We start from the raw sequence: 24,918 nt of genomic DNA on the forward strand, positions 1-24,918 counted from the left end.
AAAAATACACCACAAAACACATTATACTACTTCTCCTGAGTATGGCGATACTACATGTGTGACACTTTTTTGCAGCCTAGGTGCGCTAAGGGGCCCAACGTCCTATTCACAGGTCATTTTGAGGCATTTGTTTTCTAGACTACTCCCCACGGTTTAGGGCCCCTAAAATGCCAGGGCAGTATAGGAACCCCACAAGTGACCCCATTTTAGAAAGACGACACCCCAAGGTATTCCGTTAGGGGTATGGTGAGTTCATAGAAGATTTTATTTTTTGTCACAAGTTAGTGAAAAATGACACTTTGTGAAAAAAACAATAAAAATCCAATTTCCGCTAACTTTTGACAAAAAATAAAATCTTCTATGAACTCATCATACACCTAACAGAATACCTTGGGGTGTCTTCTTTCTAAAATGGGGTCACTTGTGGGGTTCCTATACTGCCCTGGCATTTTACGGGCCCAAAACTGTGAGTAGTCTGGAAACCAAATTTCTCAAAATGACTGTTCAGGGGTATAAGCATCTGCAAATTTTGATGACAGGTGGTCTATGAGGGGGCAAATTTTGTGGAAACGGTCATAAGCAGGGTGGCCTCTTAGATGACAGGATGTATTGGGCCTGATCTGATGGATAGGAGTGCTAGGGGGGTGACAGGAGGTGATTGATGGGTGTCTCAGGGGGCGGTTAGAGGGGAAAATAGATGCAATCAATGCACTGGGGAGGTGATCGGAAGGGGGTCTGAGGGGGATCTGAGGGTTTGGCCGAGTGATCAGGAGCCCACACGGGGCAAATTAGGGCCTGATCTGATGGGTAGGTGTGCTAGGGGGTGACAGGAGGTGATTTATGGGTGTCTCAAGGTGTGATTAGAGGGGGGAAATAGATGCAAGCAATGCACTAGCGAGGTGATCAGGGCTGGGGTCTGAGGGCGTTCTGAGGTGTGGGCGGGTGATTGGGTGCCCACAAGGGGCAGATTAGGGTCTAATCTGATGGGTAACAGTGACAGGTGGTGATAGGGGGTGATTGATGGGTAATTAGTGGGTGTTTAGAGGAGAGAAGAGATGTAAACACTGCACTTGGGAGGTGATCTGATGTCGGATCTGCGGGCGATCTATTGGTGTGGGTGGGTGATCAGATTGCCCGCAAGGGGCAGGTTAGGGGCTGATTGATGGGTGGCAGTGACAGGGGGTGATTGATGGGTGGCAGTGACAGGGGGTGATTGATGGGTGATTGACAGGTGATCAGTGGGTTATTACAGGGAATAACAGATGTAAATATTGCACTGGCGAATTGATAAGGGGGGGGTCTGAGGGCAATCTGAGCGTGTGGGCGGGTGATTGGGTGCCTGCAAGGGGCAGATTAGGGTCTTATCTGATGGGTAACAGTGACAGGTGGTGATAGGGGGTGATTGATGGGTAATTAGTGGGTGTTTAGAGGAGAGAATAGATGTAAACACTGCGCTTGGGAGGTGATCTGATGTCGGATCTGCGGGCGATCTATTGGTGTGGGTGGGTGATCAGATTGCCCGCAAGGGGCAGGTTAGGGGCTGATTGATGGGTGGCAGTGACAGGGGGTGATTGATGGGTGGCAGTGACAGGGGGTGATTGACAGGTGATCAGTAGGTTATTACAGGGAAGAACGGATGTAAATAATGCACTGGCGAATCGATAAGGGGGGGGTTTGAGGGCAATCTGAGCGTGTGGGCGGGCGATTGGGTGCCCGCAAGGGTCTAATCTGATGGGTAACAGTGACAGGTGGTGATAGGGGGTGATTGATGGGTGATTGATGGGTAATTAGTGGGTGTTTAGAGGAGAGAATAGATGTAAACGATGGATTTGGGAGGTGATCTGATGTCGGATCTGCGGGCGATCTATTGGTGTGGGTGGGTGATCAGATTGCCCGCAAGGGGCAGGTTAGGGGCTGATTGATGGGTGGCAGTGACAGGGGGTGATTGATGGGTGGCAGTGACAGGGGGTGATTGACAGGTGATCAGTGGGTTATTACAGGGAAGAACGGATGTAAATAATGCACTGGCGAATCGATAAGGGGGGGGTTGAGGGCAATCTGAGCGTGTGGGCGGGCGATTGGGTGCCCGCAAGGGTCTAATCTGATGGGTAACAGTGACAGGTGGTGAAAGGGGGTGATTGATGGGTAATTAGTGGGTGTTTAGAGGAGAGAATAGATGTAAACGATGGATTTGGGAGGTGATCTGATGTCGGATCTGCGGGCGATCTATTGGTGTGGGTGGGTGATCAGATTGCCCGCAAGGGGCAGGTTAGGGGCTGATTGATGGGTTGCAGTGACAGGGGGTGATTGACGGGTGATTGACGGGTGATTGACGGGTGATTGACAGGTGATCAGGGGGGATAGATGCATACAGTACACAGGGGGGGGAGGGTCTGGGGGGGTCTGGGGAGAATCTGAGGGGTGGGGGGGTGATCAGGAGGGAGCAGGGGGCAGTTTAGGGACTAAAAAAAAATAGCGTTGACAGATAGTGACAGGGAGTGATTGATGGGTGATTAGGGGGGTGATTGTGTGCAAATGGTGGTCTGGGGGGTGGGCAGGGGGGGGGTCTGAGGGGTACTGTGGGCGATCAGAGGGCAGGGGGGGGCAGATCAGTGTGTTTGGGTGCAGACTAGGGTGGCTGCAGCCTGCCCTGGTGGTCCCTCGGACACTGGGGCAGGAGGCAGCCTGTATAATACACTTTGTAAACATTACAAAGCGTATTATACGCTTCCTATCCGGGGATCGTCGGGTTAACAACCCGCCGGCGCTTCCGATTGGCCGGCGGGTTGACGTCGCGGGTGGGCGGAGCCTATTGCTGGTGGATGCGCGCGCATTCCAGCGCGCGATCCCCGGCCAGAGAGTGCCCCAGGACCTGACGCCAATCTGCGTTACGTGGTCCTGGGGCTGCCACTTTGCCGCCGCCAATATGAAGTAGGCGGTCGGCAAGTGGTTAATTAAGAATATTAAAGGACTTTTTTCGTGGTTATGTTTTTTGTTCAATTAAAATGACTAATATGACTAATATGAGGTAGTGAATGCTAATATGGATATTGGGAATGCTGTAGATGTGATATACTTAGACTTTGCTAAGGCATTCGACACTGTTCCCCACAAAAGTCTGGTGCAAAAGATGAGGATGCAAGGACTGGGGAAGAGTCTGTGTGCTTGGATAGGGAACTGGCTAATGGACAGAAAACAAAGAGTTGTGGTCAATGGATCATACTCAAAATGGGAGACTGTTAGCAGTGGGGTCCCACAGGGGTCTGTACTGGGTCCAGTGCTCTTCAATTTATTTATTAATGACCTAGTGGATACAGTAGTGAGCAATGTTGCTATTTTTGCAGATGATACAAGTACCTCTATACTCATTTCTCCTGGGAGGGGGGGTGGGCATCTGGGGGACCCCTTTTTAAAGGGGACTCCCAGATTCCACCATGAACCTCCCCCCAGGAAATCGCGGCCTCCACCTCCACCGCCCATCGGAGGTGGAGAAGAGCCCCTTGTCCTTGGATTGGACAAGGGCTCGGAGGGGGAGGGGAAAGCTTGGCTGCCCCTCCCCTTCCGAGACCCCCCAATCCATGGACCATGCGGGCTGGTATAGTCAGGGTGCGGAGCCCCACGCGGCCGGTGCTCCGCATTCTGGCTATCCCAGCCTGCATGGGGGACAAGGGGTTAAAGAGGTCTGGGAGGGGGGACCCCACGTCGTTTTTTTTTTATATTTCCCACACTCAGAACGAAGTAAGTAAAACTCTTCCCACTTGGGGGAATCTATGAAAATAATACACTATTGTTACCTGTGCAAAAAAAACTGACATTTTCCGCATTTAAAAGACATTTTCGCCCTTGAAACTTAAAAATCGATTTTCTCAAAAACTATAAGGTCTTTTTGAAAAAAATTTTTTTTCTCTTATTCCCACTGATCCCCTTTAATATACCCTGGGAATTTGGTGTTCCTAAACTTTAAGCAGGCTTTGCTATTAACCGTTAAAGTCGGCGGGTTTTTAAATGTTTACATTTTTCCTTTGAAACTTTAACATCGATTTTCTCAAAAACTATAAGGTCTTTTTGAAAAAAAAATTTTTCCTCTTATTCCTCCTGATCTCCTTAATATATTCTCCAAATTTGAGGCTCTTAGCATTTAAGGGGGCTTTGCTATTAACCCTTAAAGTCGGCGGCTTTTTTATATTATACGGAGCGTTACGGTTTAACGCGAAAATACGGTAGCGTTTAATGCGAAATTACGGCATGAACGAAACGCGAAATTACGCGTTGAAAATTACGCTTACGGTATTTTCAATTACGATTTTAATGGCAATTACGCTACCGTAATTTCGCATCGTAATCGCAAATTTCGCATGCGTAATTTTAGTAATGCGAAATTACGAAAATTTCGGCTCAACTCTAAGTGTGTTTGCGATTTTGAAAAAATCACAACTCTGCTGTGGGAACACCCTCATAGGGGAACCTTCGCCAAGCGCTTTTCAAAGCGTTCTTCGTGTGCAACAGCCCTCCCTTATTCACCTTTGTTTCCTTCTTCCCCTAGTGCTGGGTGTTTGTGTCTTCTTGTGTCATACAGGAAAGCTAAATTAAAGTGCAATCCTGGTAAAGCTAATACCTTCTTCCCTCTCTTTCAGCTTTTCTCTCCTCACTGTTTTCTCCTTCTCTGCATAAAGACACACTATAAGCACTTTTCTGAGCAATTTTACCGCAATCGTGATTTTACCATGATTTTAAAGCTCTGATGGCTAAAAGTGTTTAGAAAATTGCTTAAAGTATTATGCGCTTTGAGTCCTATGGGAGAAAAGCGCTTTACAAATGTTATTGTATTGTATTGTATTGTATTGTATGTCTGAGCCTTTAGTATTTGTACGCTGCTCGTGAGTTGGGTGCCTCCAAGCCGTCGCAACTCTGAGGGAGGTGTAATTTGGGGTATGGCGATCACGGCAAATTTCCCTTACGCGCCCCACGCAGCATAATATTGCTGCTATGGGGCTCCTGGTTTGGGTAACCGGTGCTGAGTGCCATGCACCAAAACCCCCTGCCTTGCCTTCTCTCTCCTCTCTCCAATCTTGTTGTTAGAAACCATAATCTAAAGATGGCCATACATGCATCAATTGTTATGCTGGGTACACACGTTGAGATTTCCCGCTCGATTCGCGGGATCAAACGGATCGATTCGATTATATCAAACATGCTCGATTGGATTTCGATTGTTTTTTTCATGTTAAGTATGCAAAATCCGACGGCAGGAACGATCAAAATCTAATCGAGCATGTTTAAAATAATCGAATCGATCCGCGAATCGAGCGGGAAATCTCAACGTGTGTACCCAACATTACATGCAGATGATTGAATCATAACGGCTTTTTCACTTGTCAGTACTGAGTGTGGATGTGGCCTATAGGGTTCCATACTATAGTAAAGTGGGTTGTGTGCAGGCAGTGATGCACTGCCACTTACCACCAAAAAAGCATGGATGTTGAGATGGGGGGGGGGTTGTGAAAACAGTGATGGAAGGAGGGGTACTGAAACTTTGGAAATTAGCATTAGCGAGGCAGGGATCATGGTGCCAGGAGGGAGGCCAGTAAAGATTTGTTACCTGACTGAGGGAGATGGTCGTCTGGTAAAGGGGGAGGGGATATCCGAGGTGGAAGAGGGGCATATTTGAGGGATTAGTAGAGATGGTGGCGAAGGTGAGGACATAAGTGGGGGGGGGGGGGGGGAGGAATGAGCCTTGGGGAATTAAAGTGGCCATACATTGGTTAACATCTGGCTACCTATACTTGGTGGGTGACAGCTGGCTGTATATGCTGAGGGCCATCTGGCTACCTATAGTGGGGGGGTCACTTGGCTACCTTTACTGGGGGAACATCTGGCTACATTTACTGGGGGGTTGTCTTGCTATATATTCTGGGGGGACATCTGGCTACTACCTATAGTAGGGGGACATCCAACTACCTATACTGCAGAGACATCCGATCACCTATACTGGGGGGGGGGGGGGGGGGGGGGGGGGCATGCTTTCAAAAGGGTGGCTGAGGGGAGCCCTAAATGTATTGCTCTGCTTGGGGCCCTGTGTGGTCTTAATCCGGCTCTGGCTGCTTGTGAAGGCTGCTTTAAATGGACTGTAAGGGTCTGGACCTAGAAGGGGTGTTTCCACAACACCTTGAATGTGTGAAATGTCATTGCACTGTGTTGGGTATGCGCATGACATCACCGCGCATGATGTAATGCGATGTGGTGCGGGCCCTTGTAAAAGCTACTGTAGGTAATCACTCCTAAAAGTGCTAAGGCATAGTATTTAGGCCTATATTTGTCAAGTGCCCATACTAAGTATACTTTGAGATTCAGGGAAGTGGACTCTGTGAATAGTGCCATCTATTTAGGGCGGATGAATAGGGGACATTTGGAAAAGAGAATAATTTGGACGGGACACCTTTTGAGAGGAATCTTCCAAGGGGGGAGGGTGTATTCACATCTATACTGGATATTATCATCAGGGTCAGGTGGATTTTCATCTTTTACAAGTTATGTTCCAGGCAGATATTCATACCTTCTTGTTGCAATGGATGAGTCTGAATATCTAATAAATCTCTAAGGGTCCGTTTCCACTTGTGCGGTGCGAATTCGTTGCGGAAAACGCAAAAACGAATTTGCATGCAAATTTTACCACAAATTTGCGTATGTTTTCGCATATGTTAGTAAGTATGCGAATTTAACCATGTCTAAGCCTGTTTGCTTTTACATTGATTTTATGCAAAAATGTACGCTAAATGACGGTAAACAAAAACGCATGCGAATTTCCTATTAAATGCATTGTATGCGAATAGCACACCACCTTGCAGTGTGTGAATTCTGATGGCTCTGCCATGCAGATTTTTCCTGCACACAAAACCGCACAGGATTTCTGACAAGTGGAAACAGGACCATTCACTTGTATTGGTTATGCGAATCTGCATGGAGAAAACGCATGCAGATTCGCTCTAGTGGAAACGGGCCCTAAGGCTGTAAGGGTTCCATGTCAGTCAAATACAGATGTGTCCACATGTTTGATAGGGCAGACTTGGGTCCCTTCAGTATTCTTTTTGTGATACACTTTGTAGTGTTTTGATAGTGGCTGGATAGGTAAAGGGCTGTGCATCTGTCACAGGAGACCAGGGTTCACATCTCAGCCCTTCTTGTTCAGTAGGCCTGCACCTATTTAGTGAGGAAACTTTGAATAAGACTCCCTAACACTGCTACTGCCTATAGAGCACACCCTAGTGGCTGCAGCTCTGACACTTTGAGTCCGCCAGGAGAAAAGCGCAACATACAGTAAATGTCCTGTGTCTTCTTGAGAAGCCATGTTTCGGGTAGCTTTTCTGTATATTCCTTCTATGCTGGTCTCAAGGCGCACAATAACATTTGGAAGCAGTCTTTTGAACCATCCATACGTAAAAAAATATTTATTGAAGGTAGGACCTTCTTACCTCCATTTTTATATATTGCCCTATCTTATGCACATACAATTTTCTGGGTGCCAGAGCCAATCATTGGATTCGATTGGAAAAATTGATAAATTCCCGTGATTGAATCAGATCTGACTAGTATACAATTATGACACTGCCTGTACCTCAGAGGAACTCGCAGTCTGATCACTACTATAGTTATTGCCTGATGTCCTACTACAGATTATGAATGTATACAACAGTGACATCTTCTGCAGCTCTTTACAGAGTACATGGCCATGTCATTGACTGTCCTTAGAGGAGCTCACAATCTGATCCTACTATAGTCATAATTTAATGTCCTACCAATCATTATTATTACTATACATTTATATATTCCTCCTAACTTGATCAAGTGCCTTGCTCTAACCTCCCCTAGCTTTCTTCATGTAAGATGTTTGCACCTAATGTTGGAAGGGATAAACCCTTATGTTATCTTTCCTTGATTTATTTTTTATTTTCTTACAGTTTTGGATTATGCCAGCCTTTGGAGCTCGGATCAGGTTTGACACAGGACTGGAGGTGAATTTTTACGGCTTCTCTTTGTGGGCTATAATTACCAACGTTTGTCTTCCATTTGGGATTTTCTATCGTATGCATGCTGCAGCAAGTTTACTTGAACTCTACAGCATGTCCTAGAAGATCTGCTACATTTCCTACTTTTTGATATACAGGACACTTCTACACCACTCACAATAACTCTATGAAAGATAAAGTTTTACAAACTACAAACAGAAAAGCATTGGGAGCAACATGTACCTTGGGTCATAGACTTTATTATCATCTAAAGAGAAAATGAATGCTTCTCAAAATGTGTTTCAAGATTCCACCTAAACACAATCACTGGTTCTTTCAACTGTAAATAGGCATAGCCAGAAGTTCATGGGGTGAAGATGTGAGTTGGAGAAGCTCCTGCACTAGCAATTATTCAATCATTGTAAATACGTCTACCGTTGGAGACATACATTTTGGTACAGTTTTTGTGACCCCCCCCCATCACATTTCTTCCAGCCTTCATGTCCAAATGTAACAGGTCAATACTAGTAGGATGTTTCATATGGGAGTTCAGGACCCTTTTGCCGCACCGCTATTGGAGCCTAATGAAACCCTTTGAGGAAGTTCATACTTCTCACGTTGCGGTATGCTGAGCCGGAAGTGCCCAATCTAACGGTGGTGCAGAACTACATTACCATGCGGGACCCACGGCAACCTGCGGCAATCTGCGTCGGCCCAAAAGTCATGTTAGTCTATGGTGACACATTTTTTAAAAGGTTGATGTCCCGGCACGCATGCGCAGAAGTGTATTTTTACAATACGCTTCCGTGCACTTCTGCATACAAGAAGCAGGAAGTGACTGCAAGTGCGCGTTAGTACACGGTGTTCCCTGAAAGCCTGTTTTTGGCAGTGCAATGCGATGCAGCGGGTGTGCTGCACCACAACGCTACAGCCAGTTAGCAACGTGAAAGCAGCTTTAGGGTAAGAATTGGCAGAGTTAAAGGTTTGTGTAACAAGTAAAGAAATAATTTTGGTTAGAGCTAAACAAACAAAAACAAACAAACACAGAACATTTATATCGCGCTTTTCTCCTGGCGGACTCAAAGCGCCAGAGCTGCAGCCACTAGGACGCGCTCTATAGGCAGTAGCAGTGTTAGGGATACTTGCCCAAGGTCTCCTACTGAATAGATGCTGGCTTACTGAACAGGCAGAGCCGAGATTCGAACCCAGGTCTCCTGTGTCAGAGGCAGAGCCCTTAACCATTACACCATCCAGCCACATGTCCAAGAGTAACTCCAGGTTTAGTTTTTTTCCTTTACTTTTCTTTTCTCTCTCTTTTCTTTTTTTTATTCCTTTCCTCTTAAATGACATTTAATTCTCAAAATGTAAGAGTCCACTGGCTACAATATGTTTTGCATAATCTGACCTGTATTGTTTAAAAAGAATCTCTGACTTTAGAAACCTAAAAAAGCCTCAGAAATACTCACGTAATCCTCATGTTGTCCTGGCCCCATCCATGCCATTTTTCCACTCTCCAGCACGATCTTCACCTTTAAAAATCACTTTTACAAAAATATTTACTAACAACAAAGATGGCCACGACTTTGGAACTACTTTCAGGGCTCAGTGGCCTGCACTCTACTCGTGCACGAGAGGACAGCATGTCTGAGCATTCTCCGTTTGTCCTCTCATGGTCTGTGCCAACCACATGACAGTATGGGTTGTTAGGGTGAAAAAAAGGCACCATGGACAAAAACAAAAAAACACTGAGACAATGGGAGCCCTGGTGTAGTACGTTCAAGTAATGTGAAATAGAGCAGTTGAATGATGGTACTCACAAAGGAAGGTTACAGGCGGACAAACAACCACTGCAGACAGGTGGAGATGCACAAACCCAACTCCACTCGAGTGTCCAGAACACTAGACTCAGGGACGTTTTTCTGGGAAGGCCACAAAAGCCACGGGCTAGGGTGATAAAAATCAGCAGGACTTGGAGAGATAAGAGGTCACATGTCAAAGTAAATCACCTCTCCTGCTTTGCTCTGGTCTGCCTAAATTCCGGTGATCCCTGCGTCTTTCTCACTTGTGCAGTGTGTGTGATGACAGTCAGCATCTGCTGTCCCCTGATGATCCTGTCCTCTGTATGATGAGTGGGGACATACAAGCTGTTGTGAGAAGAAAAATATATGGGCTCAAGTAGAAGAACTGTTGAGTAAGGATTAGTTTCTACATGCACCCATTCACTGACAGGAAGCAGCTCTCCTCTCCCCTAGACTGCTGTTTATTACTGGTCAGAGCTGTTAAAGACCTCAGACCTGTTTAATTTATGGATTGTTTGTTGTTTTCCCCTAGGGAATGCCAGCAACATTCTTTGTGCTACAGTTTAACTCTTTCCTGACATTTTTAGAAGCAGCAAAGCATTGTACTGTGTTAGCCATCAGTAAAAGCAGGATGTTTTGAAGCAGAATGACAATTGTATTACATTTATTTATATTTACAAAACATATACATCTCCTGCTGACTGTATATATATATATATATATATATATATATATATATATATATATATAGTGCCCTAACATCTTGTATACAGGGGTGCTCATCCGGATTCCGGATATCCGGGTAACCCGGATATCCGAACATGTTTACGCTATCCGGATCGGATTCCAGATTTCTATAGAAATACGGATCGCTATCTGCGGATATTTGGCCGCATAACCCGGTTATCCGCGGATATCCAGATCCGAAATACTGTAACTAAGGAGATGACACTAGCAACCAATAACAGCGGGGAACCCTGGTCAGCCCCACCTGACCTCATTGAGCCAATCAGAGGGCTCCCAGCCTAAACCCTGGCACCCAATCACAGAAAGGAACACTGGCCAGCCCCTCTGAATAATAAGGAGGACTGCCATGATGAGTCATAATGTCTTAGCTTGCTGAATGCTCACTAAGAGACATGGTCCAGTGCTGGTGGCCTAGCATGGGGGCTGTAAACAGTTATAAACCTAAAGCTGTGCAGTGATTAACCCCTTCACTACTATCACTACACTATTGTTAATTAGCTTGATTGATGTCATACTGTGACAGTCAGAGTGTGTGCTCCAGTGCTGCTGCTGGGCCTAGTAGCAAGGGCTGTACACAGTGATAAGTTGTTCAGTGATTAACCCCTTCACTATAACTACACTATTGTTAAATTGTTAATTAGCTTGATTGATGTCATTGTATGACAGTCAGTGTGTGCTGCAGGCAGCTGCTATGTGTCTGTGTGTGTGTGTGTGTGCAGTGCACAGACCAGGCCAGCTGCTGCCGGCTGGCCAGCTATTAACCTGAAGGTGCGTACACACGCACTACGGCCGCCAAGGGTGGGTCCTTCAGACCCTCCCGCTGGGCGGACTTTTAGGTGACAGTAGCGCGTGTGTACGCGCTGTCGGCGGTAATGGATTGCTCAGAAACACCCTTATCAGTCTACCGACAGCCGTACACACTCGCTACTGTCGCCTGAAAGTACGCCCAGCGGGAGGGTCTGACGGACCCGTCGTTGGCGGCCGTAGTGTGTGTGTACGCACCTTTAGGTTAATAGCTGGCCAGCCGGCAGCAGCTGGCCTGGTCTGTGCACTGCACACACACACAGACACATAGCAGCTGCCTGCAGCACACACTGACTGTCATACAATGACATCAATCAATGCTAATTAACAATTTAACAATAGTGTAGTTATAGTGAAGGGGTTAATCACTGAACAACTTAAATTAGGGGATAGGAGGATTACTGTGTTATTGTGTAGTTAGTACTGTAGTACTGCAGTCAGTGTGCTAGTATTTGTTAGAGTAGTAGTACTACTGTGTTAGCTTTCTACAGAACTGCTGTGCTGTGAGCAGTGCCAGTGAAACAGTGTGCACTAGTGTCTTCTCCTCTGCTGTCTGACTGTCACTCAGCACTTGGCACGTGTCATGTGGCAAGTGCCACGTGACACTTGGCAAGTGACACGTGCCAAGTGACACGTGGTAAGTGCCAATTGCCACGTGCCACGTCCGGCATGCTCCTGGCACACGTTACACCTGCTGCTGCTGCATTGCCTTGCTCCTGCTGCCTGTGCAGCTCCCATAACCAGGCCAGGGTGCCACAGGCCACTGATACCACCTATATTTAACCCACAACACAATTGCTGCATAATTTTTTGGAGGTGTCTTGGCTGAAAACTGTCATGTCCTAGTTGTGCTGTTGGACTTTGGACACAATGTGGGCTGCACGACCGCTGTCTGGAACCTAGGCCTAATGTTAATTGACAGCCATTTTTTTTTGGGGGGGGGGGGGGGATTTTAAGTCCTCACATCATCAATTAGTGTTCCCCTTTAAAAAACAATGATGCTACATGCCTCATTTACCCTTAAAACGTTTTTAAAGCAATTTAAAGGGCACTTCCGTTTTTATTATGTGGATATCCGAATCCGCCCGGATAGCCTGGATAATGCGTTCGGATATCCGCATGAACGCGGATATCTAAACGTTCGGATTCGGATATTCGTTCCGGATCCAGATATCTGGATATCCGGATCCGGATCAATTCGGATTTTAAAAAGTGGTATCCGAGCACTCCTGCTTGTATACAGGAACAAAGTCTGAAGATGGCTCATTAGCCAAAGGCTAATGCTCACTGTTTTTCTTTTGGTTAGCCAATAAATAGTATCATTCTGTTACAAAACGTCAAAACTTCATGCTATTTTAAGATCTGTCTTAATTTGCCCTACGTGCCAAATTGTCACTGTGTAACGTACACCTGAGCTTATGCTAGGTACACACGATGCAATTTTCTGACAGATTTACTGTCAGATCGACTATTTCCAACATGTACGATTTTCTGAATGATTTTTGTTCATAGAAGTGAACAGAAAATCGATTGAAAAATTGATTGGAAATCAGATCAGACATGTTGGAAATAATCGATCTGACAGCAAATCTGTCAGAAAATTGTATCATGTGTAACTAGCATTACACTACATCTATGCCAGTGTGTGTAGTTTGGGATACTTCTACTTACCTGTTCTCTGTTTTGGATGGGCTTCTCTCCATTTGCACTGCACTGTCCCCTGTTTGTGGCTCTGACTGCAGCTAGTCACACAGAGGACAAAGAAGCAGCGCTGTCCACTCGGGCTCCTTGTAATTTCGCACTCCTGTACGGATGTACTGGGAGTGTTATGGGTATGTGTACTTGACAAATGCTGCTCATACATGAGCATAATTTCTGAAGTATGCAAGCCCAGAACATTATCGGCTGCTGTGCATCCAGGCAGCAGTGCAAAATGACATGGAGTGGACAGAGCATGCACTGCTTCTTTTTTGAACAGGGGGCAGAGCAGCAAAACAGAGGGGAGCCCATTCAAACTAGTGATCACTAGTCAGAGTTGGAGAGAATGGGGGGGTGGGGGCGGTTGGTGACAGCCGGCCTAGTGCGCTGGAAAGTACAAATTCGGCCCTGACTGGACTCGGTCACTCTCTTGGTAGAAAAGGAGACTAGATGGCTGTGAGGTGGCGTCAACACACCATTACTAACTAGACTGCACCTCCCGAGGGAGAATGTATAACAAAAAGGGGGGGGGGGGGGATAGGCGCCCAGAATAGAATAAAACTGCATTAAAATCAGGGGCGTAACTAGACTTAATGGCCTCAATTCACAGAGCTTTATCAAACATTTTATCAAACGTTTGATAATTTACCTCATGGGTAAAATCTATTTTGGAACTCACTAAGGTGTTATGGATTTATTGAACATTTTATCGATAAAACATTCGACAAATATATAACGCCTTAGTGAATTCAAAATTAGATTTTACCCATGAGGTAAATTATCAAACGTTTGATAAAGTGTTTGATAAAGCTTAGTGAATTGAGGCCAATATGGACCCCCTGCAAAAATGATAGCATGGAGCCCCCCCTGGTCCCCGAACCCCATGTGATCGGGAGCCAGCAAATGGCAGCAGAGAGTGTTCTGCTTAGAAGCAGTGTCTAGAAGCAGGAAAAAAATTGCACATTCTCCTACACATGGTTTTTGTGAGTGAACGAGGAAGTTTCTTAACTAATTGGCTGCACTTGCAGTTGGAGAGAGAAAGGAAGCCTCTGGGCCCCCCTGCAATGGCAGAAGTCGCAGGGGTGATTGCTACGCCCATGATTAAAATTAACTAAAATAGAATAAAGATGAGGTGGCTTACCTCAGTGAAGACAAATTTGAATATTTAATAATACGGACTTGGCACGAAACACGTTGCCAAATGGGTATTTAAATTAATTATTATTAAATATTCAAATTTGTCTTCATTGAGGTAAGCCACCTCTTATTAATTCTATTTTAGTTCAGTCAGGGTTTCCCCCCTTTCAACTACATGACAGCTCCCTTGTTTAAAGACACGTTCTGAGCTGGGCGCTGTCAGCAAAGGGGAGACATGGGAGGCATGGAGGAGGCCCATCTTTAGCTGCATTGGGCTTGCATGGGGGGTTCCACTCCCATTGCAGCTGATGCCACCCCTTCCAGTGTACACGCCGACAAGAGCTGAAAAGCAAGAGATAAGGTTGTACAGTGGAGACAGTGGGGAACTACAGGCAGCAGGAGTGTGGCAGAAGGTATTGGCACAGGGCAATCTACAAGAAGAGAACATGAAACACTGCCCTCAATTTTGCTTCAGGTACTCTTTAAATCTTGTGAATTCAGCTGTATGTCTAAACACAAGGGGCCATACGCAATTCACTTTTTCACCTGAGTTTTCTCCTAGGTGATATTTTCTCAACTTGTAAATAAAATGCCTCAGCAAGCAAACAAATACTCAAAATAATTTTGACAGTACTATTTCATCCTACTTTTGTTACTTTTTCCATTGCATAGCGCTAAAAAGTTAATTTAAATTGAAGAAGAAAATTATCTCCTGAGAGAAAACTCAGGAGAAAAAGTGAATTGCATAAGGCCCATGATATCTGTCCTGTATTTTATGCATTTCTACTTTTGAATTTGTACCAAAATATAATAGGTGATTTCAAATTGTAATCTCCTGATTTTCCTTCTGTAATCTATACTCTATACTATAATCTATATGGTCAATACATTTTTTGAAAATGAACAGGTCAGGGGTTGGGAATTAACAAAACTTTCATGTAGCAACAAATAGGCTCTGTCCTAACAAAATTACACACAAACTTCCAGCACATAAAAAATGACCATGCCTTATTGGTGAGTATTTTCACTAGGTCTAAAGCATACCACATTTAAAATACCATACAAAACCACTAATCTGCATTCTCTCTGTAATGCAACTAATTATTGTGGGTTAAAATTGTAGATTGTGTAACAAAAGAGTAAATCATTATATTTCCATGTAGGTAAATACTTGCAGCAGGGTAAATTAATGGAAAAGGGGTGGTTTATTGTGATGAACTGGGAATAGAGGATAAAAGTAGAGTGAAAGCATATCGGGTTTGTTTCTGGACTTTGAGTATCAAGTTTCAACAGTGATAAGAGGGCAAGAGGTACCATGCACAGTACAGTGCCAAATATTTCAAATACAGGAAGTGAGCAGTGATGTCGGTTCCTGTATATGGCGCTGCACTATGCACAGCACCTCTTGCTCTCTCATCATATCTGTGTGCTGATATAAGGTCTGATACTGGGCAGTGGGCGAGGACAGCACAGGGACAGCAAGGACATTCAGCGGGCGGCAGAGATGGACTTCAAGCGGGCGGCAGAGATGCACGGAAAACCACTTTGCGGACGATACACACAGCAACACCACCCCAGCATTCCCAGTGCCCTAAGCACAGGCCTAGGTGGCCTGCTCGCAAATTCAGACACGTGAGAGGCACAGACCAAAGCAGGGCATGAGGGCAGCCAGACACAGGAATTTTTAGCTGCTTATAATGGCAAGTCTAAGTAGTGCGGTACATGATTTCCAGATTACCTAGCAAGCTCATGGTGAACCAGAACTCCTAGGAGTGTGCATGCTGACTAAATGAGAGCTGGGAACTGAAGATGGTGGGCATGCACTCTTGGGCTTGATATCAAGGAGCTTCCACTGTTACTGCTGGCTGTGTGCTGAGCTTAAAGGGGCCTCACCATTGAATATGGTCTCAGCATGGTAGCATGCTGCAGCATTCCCCTTACCTAAGAAAGTGCTCCAGGCATCAGCCTGCAGTGTCTGTCCTGAAAAAAGGTCCTGTTTGTGACTTCCAAATTCTGTTTTTTTACATCCCCTAGATAGTGCTTTGGCCTAGATTTTGACGGGGGGCTCTAGCACTGCTGGTAAAAATGCTATGCGCTACACTACCATGCTATCTTCACATTAAAATGCATACATATCATTAAACGGGAACCCTCCAAATAAGCAGCATTTGTTTTAAAGTCTACACTACCATGCTATCTCAAAATTAAAATGTATACATGTCATTAAAAGGGAACCCTCCAAATAAGCAACATTTGTTTTAAAGACAGGTAATCATAAGATGTTCTTGTTTTGCTTGAAGTGACATGTGATATGTGACGTGATGAGATATACTGTACATGGGCACATATAGTAGTAGCCCTACAAAAAGATTGTCAGAATCTCTGTTTTGCAGTGCAGGTGAAGTTCAGTTTCAGTTTCCAGCACTTTGGCTTCCAACACCTCCAATCAGGTAGGAGGGTTAGAGCGGTGTTTTCTTTACTGCAAACTTGTTTTTCAGTGCAGCAAGAGTTTTAAAATTGTGTTTTTATCTGTACAAATGGAAAAGGCTTGTGATAAGGTTACATAGTTACATAGTTATTTTGGTTAAAAAAAAGAAATACGTCCATCGAGTTCAACCAGTACAAAGTACAACTCCAGCCTGCTCCCTCACATATCCCTGTTGATCCAGAGGAAGGCGAAAAAACCCTTACAAGGCATGGTCCAATTAGCCCCAAAAGGGAAAAATTCCTTCCCGACTCCAGATGGCAATCAGATAAAATCCCTGGATCAACATCATTAGGCATTACCTAGTAATTGTAGCCATGGATGTCTTTCAAAGCAAGGAACGCATCTAAGCCCCCTTTAAATGCAGGTATAGAATTTGCCATAACGACTTCCTGTGGCAATGCATTCCACATCTTAATCATTCTTACTGTAAAGAACCCTTTCCTAAATAAATGGCTAAAACGTTTTTCCTCCATGCGCAGATCATGTCCTCTAGTCCTTTGAGAAGGCCTAGGGACAAAAAGCTCATCCGCCAAGCTATTATATTGCCTTCTGATGTGTTCCCTTTTAATGCATCCCAAAATTTTGTTAGCTTTAGCTGCAGCGGCTTGGCATTGAGTACAATTATTTAACTTGTTGTCGATGAGTACTCCTAAGTCCTTCTCCAAGTTTGATGTCCCCAACTGTATCCCATTTATTTTGTATGGTGCTAGACCATTGGTACGACCAAAATGCATGACTTTACATTTTTCAACATTGAATTTCATCTGCCATTTATGTGCCCATATAGCCATCCTATCCAGATCCTGTTGCAATATGTCCCTATGATTCTGCACAATTTTGTATCATCTGCAAAAATAGCATCATTGCTCACTACTGCATCTACTAGGTCATTAATAAATAAATTGAAGAGCACTGGACCCAGTACAGACCCCTGTGGGACCCAACTGCTAACTGCCTCCCATTTTGAGTATGATCCATTGACCACAACTCTTTGTTTTCTGTCCATTAGCCAGTTCCCTATCCATGCACACAGACTCTTCTCCAGTCCTTGCATCCTCAACTTTTGCACCAGACTTTTGTGGGGAACAGTGTCGAAGGCCTTTGCAAAGTCCAAGTATATCTTTAGTAAACCCATGTTGATGCTGAAAAATAAGATTATTTTCTACTATGAAGTCATGTATAGTATCTCTTAGTAACCCCTCAAATAGTTTGCATACAACTGATGTTAAGCTTACAGGTCTATAATTTCCTGGATCTGATTTTTTGCCCTTCTTAAATAATGGGAAAACGTGGGCTGTACGCCAATCCACTGGGACTCTGCCAGTTGAAAGAGAGTCACAAAAGATAAGATAAAGGGGTTTATCTATAACTGAACTTAATTCCCTTACGACCCGAGGATGCATGCCATCCGGGCCAGGTGCCTTGTCTATTTTTAATTTATTTAGTCTTGCCTTCACTTCTTCCTGCGTTAATTAATATTACAGTTAGAAGATTGAGACTCTTCTGCCTCTGTAATTTGCAACAGTGCTGTTTCCTTTGTGAAGACAGAAGCAAAGAAAGCATTTAATAACTTTGCCTTACCTTGGTTATCCACCATTGAGTTCCCACCCTCATCCTTTAGGAGTCCTATACAGTCAACCTTTCTTTTTTTATAGTTGATGTACTTGTAAACCTTTTTTGGGCTAGATATGATATGCCTAGCAATTTGATTTTCAGCTTCGATCTTTGCCAGCCTAATTTCTTTTTTACAATTTTTATTGCACTCCTTATAATTGCTTAGTGCAGCCTCGGTCCCCTCCTGTTTTAGGACCTTATAGGCATTCTTTTTCCTCTTCATTTTATCCCTAACCTTTCTATTCATTATTATTATTATTATTTATTGTATTTATAAAGTGCCAACATATTACGCAGCGCTGTTTATTAATTTAGGTTACAGACAATATTTAGGGGTGACATACAGCAAAATGACAATACCTGAATGCAAGAAAGACCAGATCACGCAGCACAGTATGAGTACAAGGTAATGCTTAGTCAGTCACTGGAGGGGAGCAAGTTAGGTTCACTCAGATGCATAGCATGGGTGTACAGTAATGGAGGTGCATAATCAGATTGGACACAAAAGGAGGAGGACCCTGCCCAAAGGCTTACAATATAAAGGGAGAGGTAGGGACACGAGAGGTAGGAGACCAGAGTTCAGCTGTGGGTTTAGAGCACTTGTAAGGGGTAGTAGGCCAGAGTGAAAAGGTGAGTTTTGAGGGCTTTCTTGAAGATGTTGAAGGAGGGGGCTGCCCTAATGGGTGGAGGTAGGGAGTTCCATAGTGTTGGAGCAGCTCTTGAGAAGTCCTGGAGGCGTGCATGGGACTGGGTGATGCCTTTTTTTTATTCCTAGACATTTTGTTTCCATACGGGATATACATACTACAATATTGATTGAGAATAAGTTTAAAAGCTTGCCATTTCCTTTCAGTGTCCTCCCCTTGTACATTATCCCAGTTCACCAAACTTAGTGCCTGCCTAATTTGATTGAACTTTGCTTTTCTAAAATTCATAGTTTTAGTGGTCCCGCTGCCCGTGGCCTATCAGTCACCAGATCAAACGTTATCATGTTGTGATCACTATTTCCCAAATGTTCTTTAACCTGCACATTTGATACATTATCTGGTCTATTATAAATGATCAGATCCAGTAACGCATTCCCCCTAGTTGGTTCCGTTAACATTTGAGTCAAGTAATTGTCCTGTAGTGCTGCCAGAAATCTGCTGCTTTTACCAGAATGGGTAACCTCAATACTCCAGTCAATGTCTGGAAAGTTGAAGTCGCCCATAACTATGACCTCATTTTTACTTGCAGCTTTTTTACTTGCAGGTTTGGGGGCTGGAAAGTTCAAATGAGCATTGCTACTGTTGACATAGCTGTTGTTGAATGAAACTTTAAAATAAAGCATTTAAACTGAAAATAAAAATGAGACTAAGTCATCTTACTTTTAGTAAAAAGCCTACAATTATCTCATAAGTTTATTTTCACTTCAGGATTGCTTTAAAAACATTTGATAATAAAAATTGGATTATCATTTTTTTTTTTTTTGCTTAAGTATGCTATTGTGTACATGACAAAAACTATAGAATAGTAATACTAATGGTGGCCACCATACACACGCTCAACAGCGGTCTTTTATGCAGCACAAATATCAAACAACTTTTGTTGTGAAACAAGTTGAAACAACCAGAAAAAGTTGCTTGCTATTGCTCAAACAACTGATAAGACTGATAAGACATCAATCCAACTGCTGGGCGTGTGTATGGGGCTTAAAGAGAACCCGAGGTGTGTTTAAAGAATGTTGTCTGCATACAGAGGCTGGATCTGCCTATACAGCCCAGCCTCTGTTGCTATCCCAAACCCCACTAAGGCCCCCCTGCACTCTGCAATCCCTCATAAATCACAGCCATGCTGTGAGGCTGTGTTTACATCTGTAGTGTCAGTCTCAGCTGCTCCCCCGCCTCCTGCATAGCTCCGGTCCCTGCCCCCGTCCCTTCCCTCCAATCAGCAGGGAGGGAAAGGATGCAGGCGGGGACTGGAGTTCTGCAGGAGGCGGGGAGAGCAGCAGACTGACACTATAGAGATAAACACAGCCAGCTCTGACAAGCTGTTTGTCAGCAGCGTGGCTGTGATTTATGAGGGATTGCAGAGTGCAGGGGGACCTTAGGGGGGTTTGGGATAGCAACAGAGGCTAGGCTGTATAGGCAGATCCAGCCTCTTTATGCAGGTAATATTCTTCAAACCCACCTCGGGTTCTCGTTAAAGGGAATGTCCAAGCAAAATAAAAAAAATGAGTTTCACTTACCTGGGGCTTCTACCAGCCCCATGCAGCCATCCTGTGCCCTTGTAGTCACTCACTGCTGCTCTAGTCCCCCGCTGGCAGCTTGCCGACCTCGGAGGTCGGCGGGACGCATTGCGTACATTTTTACGCATTCCTGCTAGTGCAGGAACATTAACACATATACATATACGCATTGAACCAGTAACGCGTAAACACGTATGTGTTAATGTTCCTGCACTAGCGGGAATGCGTAAAAAAAGTACGCAATGCGTCCCGCCGACCTCCGAGGTTGGCAAGCTGCCAGCGGGGGACTGGAGCAGCAGTGAGTGACTACGAGGGCACAGGATGGCTGCATGGGGCTGGTAGAAGCCCCAGGTAAGTGAAACTCATTTTTTTATTTTGCTTGAACCTTCCCTTTAATGATCTAATTTTTTTCATCCAATAAAAATAGACCAAAAAGAAAATTGGCTCTTGGGTGCATACAAAAAACTATCTTTATTATATCAAAACCATAATTCCAAATACCATCACATAAAAAAAGATCACACAATTAAAAATCTCATGTTGCTACAAGTTAAAAATGGAACACCCCAACCAACAAAAGAACCCTAAGGAGGCTGCAGTCCTCCATTCTGGCTACAATTCTGGTATTAAAGTGCACTGGAAAAAGAGAAAAATCTTCCCAAGCACAGCAGCAGATCACAGATGCAGAACAGGCAAAAAAAGCAAAAAAAGCAAAAATAGTTTGCAAATGAAGTACATAATAGCAAAGAACATGCACATATATATGCTTTGTATATGGACAGGGCAAGCAAGATAAGTTGGTTAATCCGTTCCTGAGTATGAAGCTTCCGGGTTAGTAAGCAGATTTAGGCAGATTGAGAGTCCTCAATTAAGGTTGGAGGGGTGATTCATAAACGCTTAATCCATGACATGTTTCGCTGAATCTCTATATCAGCCTCTTCAGATGGAACAGCGTGATGTGAAGATGCCCTGTGTACAAACACTGGGGCCGCCATTGTAGGCATGTATCCACCCCTCCAACCTTAAGCCCCTCTGGACTATTTCTTTAATACCTGGTCTGGTAATTATGAACGGCATACATACAATTTGCAGACTTCTGATGGAAAGCTATGAACTGTGACAGGCTAAGCATGAATTTCTTGCTCAATGGAGATTTTAATATGGAGTAATGCTTTGGACTGCGAGTGGGTCTGTTGGCTCCGTTATACTGCTTTGTTTTTTCAATCTACATGTCCTGTGATGCATAGGATTTTTTGTAGCAGGATAACAGAGGCGCCAGGTAGAGTAAAATTAATTAAAATCGTTAAAAAGGGCGAAGTGGGTGGACTCACCTCCCTTCTGGAAGAAATGGCCGGACAACGGGCAAGTTACTTGCAGTTTAAAGTAACATTTAATAACAACTCCAAAAGTGCACCGCGTTTTACGGGTAACAGTCCCGCTTCTTCAGGCAAACGATTTTTGGAGGGTACACTGTCTGGTCAAGAGCTGGGTATAGCGCCTCTGTAGCTACAGAGGGTACACTGTCTGGTCAAGAGCTGGGTATAGCACCTCTGTAGCTACAGAGGCGCTATACCCAGCTCTTGACCAGACAGTGTACCCTCTGTAGCTACAGAGGCGCTATACTCAGCTCTTGACCAGACAGTGTACCCTCTGTAGCTACAGAGGCGCTATACCCAGCTCTTGACCAGACAGTGTACCCTCCAAAAATCGTTTGCCTGAAGAAGCGGGACTGTTACCCGTGAAACGCGTTGCACTTTTGGAGTTATTATTAAATGTTACTTTAAACTGCAAGTAACTTGCCCGTTGTCCGGCCATTTCTTCCAGAAGGGAGGTGAGTCCACCCACTTCGCCCTTTTTAACGATTTTAATTAATTTTACTCTACCTGGCACCTCTGTTATCCTGCTACAAAATAATTTAATCCACCCTTGGTGGAGGGGTGTATCCCCACTTTTTCCCATCTACAGAGAGCGACTTCTTAGACCTGAGCGGGGTCAGGTTATAATTCTCCCCGCCTGCTCGCCCAGTGGTTGCCTTGGTGGCGACCTACCTTTGTGAGTATAATCACCTTCTTTATCACCAGATACCATTACATTAACATACTACACCATATCGGGCTCTCGGTTTCCCTCTCTTCACATTGTGATGCATAGGAGTTCCAGTTATTTGCATGCAAATTATTTTTGATGTACTATCTGCGAATGGGATTGCGATGCATGTATATTGAGGACTCTCAATCTGCCTAAATCTGTTTACTAACCCGGAAGCTTCATACTCAGGAACGGATTAACCAACTTATCTTGCTTGCCCTATCCATATACAAAGCATATATATGTGCATGCTCTTTTCTATTATGTACTTCATTTGCAAACAATTTTTGCTTTTTTTTGCCTGTTCTGCATCTGTGATCTGCTGCTGTGCTTGGGAAGATTTTTCTCTTTTTTCAGTGCACTTTAATACCAGAACTGTAGCCAGAATGGAGGACTGCAGCCTCCTTGAGGTTCTTTTGTTGGTTGGGGTGTTCTATTTTTAACTTGCAGCAACTTGAGATTTTTAATTGTGTAATTTTTTTTATGTAATGGTATTTGGAATTATGGTTTTGATATAATAAAGATAGTTTTTTTGTATGCACCCAAGAGCCAATTTTCTTTTTGGTCTATTTTTCTTATATTTTGTTGGCATGGTGCATACTTTAAACAGCATTAGCATGTATAGATACATTAATTATTATAAATCCTGTATTGTGATACTGGCAGTTTCACTGCGCATGTGTTCTTTTTCTAGTGATAAAACAAGTTTTTTCATCCAATCTTACCATTTCTGTCCTATGTAATAAAACCCATGTGTCCCTGCGTCCTTCTGTGTCCCTGGGTCCATGCCTTCTTTTGCCAGCACACATGTGCGTCATGTAGGACGTTGGACAGTACAGGAGGACGGGGCAGGGGCGGCGGGCATTTGCACATGCATCTTTAAACGGGCCAGTTTAGTTCTAGTGTAATATAATGGACTTCCTAAATTAACCATTCACTCAATTTACCCTTATTCTACACAGAGTTGGTAAAATTGAATGAAAGTGATTGGATCATTGGTGGCCACCTTTAGGGTTAAAGGATATTATTTATCTGAGAGCAGTCAGTCTTTATCATAAGTAGAATCTTTGCAGAAGACATAACTCACACCAATGTCAGGGTGTGAACACTTACATACTTGGAAAGGGTAAACAGAAGAAGATTAAAATGCTCATCCTTCCAAGTAACATAAGGACAGTATAATTAAGAAGACCATAGCATGTCATGTTCTATTCTATTGTAATTCATTGTTTAATCAGCTATACTTATATAATCATAAACTCTCCAATAAAAATGTACTTATGCTATACTACATCACTACTATTATTTTCTGTAGAAACATCAACGTATTGCATAATGCAGTAGACAATAAAAAGGATGCAAATTAAAAACTTGCATTTATAACAGGTATAAATTATGACATGGGAGAAGAGAGCCCTGCCCAGTTAAACTTATAATCTGCAGAATGGGTGAGCACAAGACATAATAGAGGGAAGAGATAAGACTCTGGTTACTCATTAATTCAATGTTAGGGCTGAGTAAAACGCCATGCAGCTATTTTTGTAGCATTTGAAAGCATTACTGAATGCTTCACGTAAAAGTGAAGCGAAATTTTAAAAAAGTCAGATACTTACCGTATATACTCAATTATAAGCCGACCTGTGTATAAGCCGACACATGGGCCGCGGCGAACTGCACAGGCACAGTAGTTCTGCGCCTGCGCAGTTCGCCATGGCCCACGTGGCCGTGATTGACAGCAGCGCTTCGCGCAGCCGCAGTAAGGTTGACCCCGCGGTCGGCCTGAAGAACGTAAACAAAGACCGGGACAGCGGTGGGGAGCAGAGCGGTCTGCGTGGGACAGTCGGCTGCAAGGGGCTGGAGAGAGCTCCAGGTGAGTAAAGCTCATTTTACCTAATTTGGCTGATAACTACTTTAAGGTGCAGAAAATAGCTTTTTTTAGAAGATAGTTGACACGGAGGGGGTAGAAGGGACATATGTAGTGGGATTGCTGCTGGCACATTTTGACGGCTGTGTGCCCCCCCCCCCCATGTGCAGAGAGCAGGTGTGCTTTAAGTCGGGCCTAAACCTGTTCAAAACTAAAATCTTGTTTTCTTTTAGATATAGGCTTACTCTTATGCTGTCTGAAAAGCCATGCTTGCTTTACAAACAAAATACACATCTTTATAATTAGAGATGGCCCAGACAGTTCATGGCGGATATCAGCTGTTCATACTCGCAGTGGGTGGTGAGCACATGGAGTGTTTGACCCGCCCCCTATACATCATCATTGATCTAAACTATGACCCCCTAACTTCACAGTCAGCAGACACATGG

At 44.2% G+C, this 24,918-nt stretch overlaps 1 protein-coding gene across 1 annotated transcript in view; it reads left to right on the plus strand.

Annotated features, from left to right (window-relative positions):
* The window catches only part of LOC137542195 (uncharacterized), a 438,126-nt gene that overhangs the window by 156,509 nt on the left and 256,699 nt on the right, over nt 1–24,918 (plus strand). Inside the window, exon 6 of the mRNA XM_068263924.1 lies at nt 7,956–8,009. Within this exon, the coding sequence (XP_068120025.1) occupies nt 7,956–8,009 (54 nt within the window). The remainder of the gene's footprint in view (nt 1–7,955; nt 8,010–24,918) is intronic.

This window comes from Hyperolius riggenbachi, chromosome 12, assembly GCF_040937935.1.
Source record: "Hyperolius riggenbachi isolate aHypRig1 chromosome 12, aHypRig1.pri, whole genome shotgun sequence".
Taxonomy (NCBI): Eukaryota; Metazoa; Chordata; class Amphibia; order Anura; family Hyperoliidae; genus Hyperolius; species Hyperolius riggenbachi.